General features: G+C 29.5%; 1 protein-coding gene across 1 annotated transcript in view; it reads right to left on the bottom strand.

Annotated features, from left to right (window-relative positions):
• The window catches only part of Brf (Brf RNA polymerase III subunit), a 195,889-nt gene extending 187,456 nt beyond the window's left edge, over positions 1-8,433 (bottom strand). The window contains exons 1-2 of the mRNA XM_075366757.1: positions 8,294-8,433; positions 7,723-7,936 (exon numbers count right to left, since the gene is read on the bottom strand). Of these exons, the coding sequence (XP_075222872.1) occupies positions 7,723-7,936 (214 nt within the window). The 5' untranslated portion in view covers positions 8,294-8,433. The remainder of the gene's footprint in view (positions 1-7,722; positions 7,937-8,293) is intronic.
• Positions 8,434-9,173: the final 740 nt, after the last annotated feature.

Here is a 9,173-nt window from a genome sequence, read left to right on the forward strand (position 1 = left end):
ATATTCTGTACATTCTAAAAAAATAATTTATTTATTCAACAATTCACATAATGTTCAGAAAATCTCCAGTGTAGCATTTGTTTTGGGCCTCTAGGCAGTTGTATCCTTTATCTTGCTTAATACACCTACAGATCACCAGACTGGGATATAGTGTTAATTAGAATTCAATAACAATAAGGTACACAGGCAAGGACAGTATCAAAACATCATTAACATTAAAATATAATTAGTTTGGCCAGAGCTTAAGCAATCAACCTCCTATATGAGAAAGCAACCATCTAGAAAAAAACCACTATCTGCACCAGTCTGACATATTGTAGGCTGCTGGAGAGTTCCAGAAAGGTAGTAGAATATAAAATAAAAACAATAAAAAAATTATTACAACCTACAGTTCCACAATAGGTGGAATGTCTCTGGGAATAGCATTCTGGAAATTAAATTGTAAAGAAAGATAAAATAGTAATAGCTAATGCTGTGTTAAATAAAGTGATTCCTATAGATCCAAAATTATACAATGGTGAATGTATTTCCCCAGTCCTGTTGACATTTATTAATGGTAAATGATAATAACAATTAATATCACTTAAAGTATAATAAAGTTAAAATAAAAACTCTAATACTGACACAATGACCCTAGTTTCATTAACTTTACAAATATGAAATAAATTTTACAATTATTACATTAATACAACTTTGGAAATCAGTATAATAATTTCTGTACACTCACAAGTGTCTAAAGTTCAATATATTTGCAACATTAATGAAATAGTTTGCACACTTACATACTAAGTAAAACTACACATGAAAATAAAATAAAACGATTAATAAAAATAAATCTAATGACAGTAACATTTATAAGTACATGTATATAGAATAAAATGTGTTGGAAAAACAGCAAAAAAAATCTATGTAGAAATTTGACAGGAAGTAATTAAAAAAATATTTCCAAGAACACATTTAAGCTTACAAATGATAAAAATAGAAATCGTTATTCAAATCGCACTAAAAATTTCACACAAAAGAAGCCCACATGTAAATTTTAGAAATTAATAACTTCATACTTCATAAACTTGAAAAATAATAACTACCGGATGAAAAAAATTACTACAGTACTTTTGTAAATCTTTGATCAGTAGTTGAAGGTCAAACCTTCCTCACCTAGCCTATTTGACCAAACTTAGTTATTTCTCTCCTGTGCTGCTTACAGTTGATTGTGTGTATTACGATTTGTTATTGCTAAAACAGTAACAGGGTAAGAGTTTTTAAATTTATTAACTAATTTTTTGCTGCCAGGATGCATTTTGATAAAATATTTTTCTTTTTTGTGTTGTACACTTGACAACTAACTCTTAAATGATGGACTACGATACTATACAAGCATTAAATCAAACTCAGTTATAATAGAAATAATGAAGGTCATGAAGCAAGGTGTAGATTTTGAAAAGCAGATTTGATCAACTAGTCACAGTGAAACAAATATTTATGAAGTTACAAACATTAAACACATTGCAAATCATTAAGAATGGTAAATTTATATTTTTTTACAACTAGCACATTAGTTCAAAGTGAGATATAGATCAGGTAAATAAACTTCATAACATGAATTCTGATCAAAAAATACAGAGAATATTTTAATTTTATGCACAGTTGATGAAGTTCATCTTTTTTCCACATCATGACCCACTGTCTATAATGTATCAATATTTTCAGCCAATTAGATGCATAGATCAAATTTTGCAGTTGAATAATTAAATATATTACATATTAATTAAAGTAATAGTGCAGTGAAGTTGTAAAGATGTGTAGAGAAGGATGATATCAATATCAAGGATTTTTGGTACATATAAGGCCATGAAGACAGCAAAAATGTTGGATTTCCTAATACATCAACAACCAATGAAAATAATGACAAAATAAACGACTTTGTGAACAATAATCTAATACTAATTGAGTAACACCAAAATTCGTTTCAAAACTGCTGAATGGTCAACAAAAGCAATATTGAAGAAAAATTGTTAGCCAACATCACTGTTAACTAAGAAAAACTCAAACATATACCAGTTAATGAAACATGGGTGGTTATGATATCGAAAAAAAATCTAATCATCCCAATTGAAGCTTCCTGAAGAATCAAGCTCAAAAGAAGCACGGAAAGTTCAATTGAATGTTAAGGTTCTTCTTAGTGTAAAGCAGTCTGACAAAATGTAAGCGTTCCTTTAAAAAAAAATATGTCAGTACAAAAATCAAAACTAAACTCCATAAAAATGTATTACTTAGATGGGTTTACAAATTCTAATATCACATAAAACTGTGGTTATAAAAGAATCCTGACAGTCTATATATTAAACTCTACTGAAAATTTGGATTGGACTTTTCAGATTTATTTGTTTATTTAGCACCAAAACATAACACCAATTACAGTCAAAATTACAAAGATTTAACAAACTAATATATGCTACTGATTCTGGAGTCGCCATCAGGAAATCTTCAGAATTCCTTTCATAAGCCGTCCTAGGGCAAACTTCTGTGATGTGACTTTTCAGAAATAATATTACTTTCAATCCATTATTCTTTAAAGAAAGGGGTTGTTTAAGAATGACCATCATTATTCTGAGATATTAACAAAATTCATCGGTCAACTCTCACAAATGCATATCTCTTAACCTTCTTGGCTTCAAAAAGTTGTTATACAACACATAAATTATAAGGTAATGACGCTAATGTGTGATATGTTTTGAGAACAGATCATCTCAGATGCTTAATGTTTTCTCAATCAATAAATTTGACTGAATTAACTGGATTAGTTCTGGTAGAAAGCAGCAAATAAAGTGTGTGTCACATTAAAATATAACAGAGCTTAAAGAATTAAAATATAACTATAATTCATATATAGCATTTCATATTTATAGCTAGTTAAATGTCTCAAGGGGTATTGCATTTTAATTCAACAAATGACCAGAGCATAACTATTTTTGATTTTATCATAACTACCCACCTTGTAGTGGTCAAAAATTTTTTTTTTTTTATTTAAAAAAAATACTTTTCTTGAATAATAAACTGTTTTCTAACTCGCCAACAGGAAAAACAACCATTTTCACCACTTTTTTCATAAGCTGTAGCATTCTTATTTACATTGTACTGAAGGTCAAAAAGAGCTTTTTGGAAAGCGTCAAGAAGGAACTTTATCTTAGTGTACTCAAAATTCATTTTGTTACATAACCGAATCTTGTAATGTTTATTGAAGTTACGTTTACATATTTTCGTTTTTTTCAAATTTTGGACCCTAAATAAATAATGAAGGGCTAAGGGTAACAGGCACGTTTTTTACCTTTTAACTCTTAGGTATTAATAGTACTTATAAAAAAAAAACTGGACTGTTACTGAGTGTCCTTCATTAAAAAAAAGTGGCTGCCAAATCCGAAGATTTTTGAAATGTCTCATTTTTGGGGCCCAAAAATCACATGTGGAAAAACCATATAAAATTTTGTTATTCAAAGGGGTTGATGAGTAACGAAGCCAACAAAACTGCTAAAAACACTGTTTCTTCTAACCGTAAACAATCTGTCTAAAAATACTGATGTTATGCATTTTTTCTGATTATAAAAATTACTACTAAACTCATTAGAATGAATAAGTTGATAATTAAGAGTCAGTTACAAAATGATCAATTACAGAACGATAAATACTAATTACAAAATGATAAACAATTCAAAATACATTAACAAGTTGCTCAATTCACTTTTACCTTATTTTACTCTCTTTAACTTTGCCTAGCCACCACTTGCCATAGTATAAACAGCAGACATAATTTTTACAATTTGGCTTTGGTAAACCTATAAAGCAATCAGAAACACTAATGTCCTTGTGTACCGATACTAATGTATATGTTTCTGAGTCAGAGATCGCTCAGACTTTCAGAATACATTTCTCACTTGTTAGAACATAACTGAACGGTTCTTGTTTCTGGAACTGTTATGATTACCTGATAATGAGAACTGAGGTGTTCTTCAATCTCTTGAACATCTTTTTTAGACCAGAAAAGTATATTTTTAATATTGTTTTTGCAATAATTGTACATTTCAGAAGGTGTAACAATTTGATTGTTAACTATCCTTTGAAGGCTTGCTTTAGTCACATTCTTTTTTACAGTTCCACCAATACCATCATATGGTCCTTTTCCATGGTATGAGGCAAAAAAATGCCATTCAGCTCGATTCAAAATCTTCTTGATAGCATAAATTTATGAATTTTTTCTGTTTTTATACTGGGCTGATGAGCCATCAGAAAAATAAAAAAATTGTTTAACTTGTGGTAACAGTGTTTTTTTACTTTATTTATAACTTGCTTTGGGAAGCAGAAGAAGGATGCAGTATTGTGCTTCAAGTACTCACTAATCAAAGCCTACAAAGCCTTGGCTTTGTAATTTCCCTTCTCTTTTAAAATGTATGAGAAATGGGTGTACTGTGGCATATGTTTTTGATCAATGAAATGACTGGACTTTATCCTATATCACAAAAGAACATTTTGAGAGAAGTCTCCTATTACAATACATTCATCCTCCAACAAGTTTTCCTTCTTAATGTTGAGGAAATTAGCTTGTTTCTTTGCAACAAAATGATTCCTTTTAGATTATTTAAATTTTCTGTAAGTTTATCTAAGTACTCTTGAAATGGAAGAATTTAAGTAGTTAGTTCACAATGGCCAACAGAAACCCGCTGTTTGAAGATAATTTTAGAATAAAAATCATCCCAAATCTCTTGCAGTAAGCTGAGCACTTCATTAATGCCTGGGCATTTTTCACACTGTGACAGCATGCACGTTTAAATTTTCTATAAAACATATTGTGGTTGAAAGGAGAATTTTATAATCAAATTTAATTTTTAGAACAGATAACATGAGTTTTACATTTTGGTGGGCAACACACACACACACACACACACACACACACAGAGTGAGTACCTGCCAGAACATTTAAATTATGTTTTTCTTTGAAGCCTGTGTACAATTCTTTTAAGTTACATAAGATAAGCATTTTTTGAATATTCATTTTCTTCCAGTCAGCTGGTCTTACAGACACAATGCTTCTTGTCTGGCATCATTCAGCTGTGCTCATCATTCTGGTAAAAATCTTGGACACATTTAATAACATTTTCATCATTACAAGACTGGGTTTCTTTTTTGCCGATTTATGGCAAAATTCCACTTGTTTTAACTAACTGTTTGGATTGACAGGCTAAATACAGACTAACACTAAACTCATTTTGAATTTTTTGAATGCTTCAGCTGCTTGGTAAGAAACTTAAAATATTCGTTTTTTCGTAAGTTGATGTAACTGTTTTCACATATCCTTTATTTTAATGATTAATTCTTCATATTCCCTAAATAAATCAGCATAATTTTGTGGTACTAAACTGGTTTCTTCTGTACAAATATTTAAATCAAAGGAATCGTTTAATTTACTGGTAACAGACTCAGCTATTTCTGTAACTTTATTTTTTTAAATTGGTTCCCTTGCACTGCTCAACAATTTTTGAACCTTAACGGGGAAAATGCCAAGTGCTGAACAAGCTTTATTCACTGACTAACTGATTAAATAACACATTGAGGTGGAATCTTAACATTCCAGTTCACTTTCTGTATCATCTTGTGGCTTTTGTATATTGTTTAAGCATTTTGTACACAGTGCTCTGCCTGAAATTAATTTTAAATTTGGATTGCTTGTCGAAAGTGTCAAAGATAGTTTTCAAAGAGATTTCTTAATCGGTTTAGTGTGACAGCTAAATGGGTCAGAGCAACTTTTCCCATTAATATGAAAATATTTATCTAAATATTCAGTTTTATAAAAAGTATAGATTTCTTTTGTTTCAATACATTCACTTCTTAAAGATACCATCAATGTTATTTGCTGTTTGGTAAACTCTAAAATATTGTGCAATACTGAAGATCTATTGTAAGTCAATTTGTGACATACTGTTTCATGTTTCAGTCTGAATGCTAACTGAACACTCCATAATACGTTTTTATAAAATGCAAGGGTTGTTACAATAACAATATAGTTAGTGTAAATTATAAAACTACCAATTGCACCTCATTTTGTCTTATTCCAGTTTCTTTACAGCTAAAATAGAAATTTCTCTAATTAATAAAATTAAAAATAAGATATCGCATAAAACAAAGTTCACTGCTAATAAAATTACTTTATAAACAAGTGTACATTACCTAACCACAGTATTAACAATACAACATATCACATTGAAATCAAAACAGTAACTGAGCCTTCTACAATGTTAACATTCAGGATTAGGCAAAACTTCATGTCCATGCATGTCTATTCACTTTTGTGTTAAAAATACGAGTCATACTTAAAGTATGACTCGTACTTAAAGTAACAACTTTAAGTTGTACTTTGTAAGTAACTACTTTAAGTAACAAAATATCTAGAATATAAGATATCTCATTATAGTCATATCAAAATATAATGTATAGTAAGCCAGCATTATTATCTGAAAAAATACATGCTGTGAATTTTTTGGATTGTTTATGGTTAAAAGGAACAGTATTTTAGCAGTTTTGATGGCTTCATTACTTGTCAACCCCTTTGAGTAACAAAATAAATTTTATATGGTTTTAGTACATAAAAAGTACTTACTGCTGTAAACATTTCAGATTCTTATCACCTGTCCCACTTGTGGTTTTGGGGCCCCAAAAATGAGACACTTTAGAAATCTTATGATTTGGTGGCCATTTTTTTAATGAAGGACACAGTAACAGTTCAATTTTTTTTTATAAGTACTACTAATACCTAAGAGTTAAAAGGTACAAAAAAAGGCTTGTTACCCTAAGCAGCCCTTCATTTATTTAGGGCCCAAAATTTGAAAAAAAATTTTGTAAACGTTAACTTCAATAAACATTACAAGATTTTGTTATGTAACAAAATGAATTTTGGGTACACTAAAATAAAGTTCTACCTTTACACTTTCCAAAAAGCTCTTTTTGACTCTCTGTACAATTTTAAATGTGAATGCTACAGCTCATGGAAAAAGTGATGAAAATGGTTGTTTTTACCTGTTAGAGAGTTAGGAAATAGTCTATTTTCTTACTCAAGAAAATTATTTTTTTTATAAAAAAGATTTTCTGACCACTACAACGTGGACAGTTATATACCAAATATCATCAAAATCAAAAATAGTGACACAATAACATTTTTGAAAATGTTTTGAATTAAAACGGAATACTCAAAACAAATCGAAATGTTTTCATAACTGTATAACTGTAGGAAGTCATTTCAACATCCTTTATAGGCTTTCCTTAAAAAATCTGTTACAATTAATTAATATTAAACAATAAATTTAGATAGTATTCTATTAAATTTTGTAATATTATTAAACTGCAAGTTAAGTGCGTATAACTTTCCGTGTAAACTTACACATAAATGACGATATAATATGATCATAATAATAAAAACTGCAGAACTGCGTTAAATTATGACAGCAATTTGTTAAAAAACACTGTTATAGAATAATTACAGTTTTTAACTTGCCATATACTTTTGAAAGTTATAAAAATGTTTAATTTTTTAAGTAGAATACTGACATATTAGATATATTAATCAATTAATGAACTTACTGACTTGTATACTTGGCCCTCAAATACATGCAATCGCTTACTTTTAAATATAATTATACAATAGCCTATGTGTCAAGAAAAAACACAGTTACTTACTACTACCAAATCCTCGACAACCTCCTTTTGAATCTGAAGAAACAAACTGTCCTAATGCAGTACTACCTCCATGAGCATTTTCTTCAAACTGTACTTCTGATACAATAACACTATCTTCCAGTACAGTACCACAATTTGTACAGACGGTATCACCTCTTGCTGGATCTACTTCAAGTTCTGCTGAACCACAGCTTTTACATTTGTTTCCAGTCATCTAAACAAAAAATTAATAAATTATACACATTTTTTTAAATAATAACCGTTGTAGATCACATTTCAAATGATAAATACGAACCATATTCGGTGCATGTTACTTTTTACGATCATTAAATGCCATAAAGAGGATTGTATAAAACACTAAAAAAGGTATCGGAGAAGAAAACAACTATGATCCAAAATATTACTGGAAAAATTATTACTAAAAAAATATAATTTAGGAAATCAACAAATTTTAATTTAATTGAACGGCAAAAAAACAATATTATAGGTTAAGGAATGTAATCAATCACGCACTCGTTAACATTCACAATCAATCTCAGTCGCACAGCTAAAAAATAAATTATATATTTACTTTAAATATGGAATGGTTTCAATCGTTAATAAGTTCAAATTAACATCTAATTGATTCTTTTATGAGTACTCCCTCCCGACACATAGTTTCTGCTTCACTGTCAAAGAGGTTAAGGAATCATTTAAACAGGTTGATCGCCTGGATGGCTCAGTGATACCAAATAAACATGAATAATGTAAGTACTGGGCCTGTACAATTAAAATTATTAGATATTTATGTTTATTTTACTCTCTTATCTTTTATTACCGACTGCTATACGTTTAAATACTTTTTTAAATAGTTTTACCGTACTTAAATACGAAACAGATTTGCATATGACCTACGCTAAATTCTGTCACTTCACAAAAGTAGTGTATATAAATCGCATCATGGATCGATATCAAAACCTAATACATCTGTCATGTTAAATATTTTATTACAAAAATTAATTTTAGTCAGATATGTATAAATTCCTTGTCCCATTCTCGTAGTTGTAAAGAAAATATATAGTCTTTTTAAATTAAAATTTCATCCAAATAGTGATTTCATAGAACACCTACGACTTCATGACAACTCAAACAAGAAGTATTTGTTTTTCACTTTCAAACGACCATCAGATATTAATGGTGGAAATAATTTAACTGATTTATGAATAACGTCCTCTTCAATTTATTATTGAAATTAATCTTTGGGGAGGGGGGACCGCAAAAATTTAATTTTACTTGTGTGGTTACACACTCAATTCATCTCAGTTAGTGACTGCACGACTTTTATTATAGAATTTTCGCTTTGATGAACTATATCTAATGAGCTAGTAATTATTTGCTTTGTGGTAGGTCGCTTGTGTCATGTCCATCTCCATTCCCAAACTTTTGAATTTGTAATAGCTCCCAGTTTCTTT

This window comes from Lycorma delicatula, chromosome 5 (assembly GCF_047948215.1).
Source record: "Lycorma delicatula isolate Av1 chromosome 5, ASM4794821v1, whole genome shotgun sequence".
Taxonomy (NCBI): domain Eukaryota; kingdom Metazoa; phylum Arthropoda; class Insecta; order Hemiptera; family Fulgoridae; genus Lycorma; species Lycorma delicatula.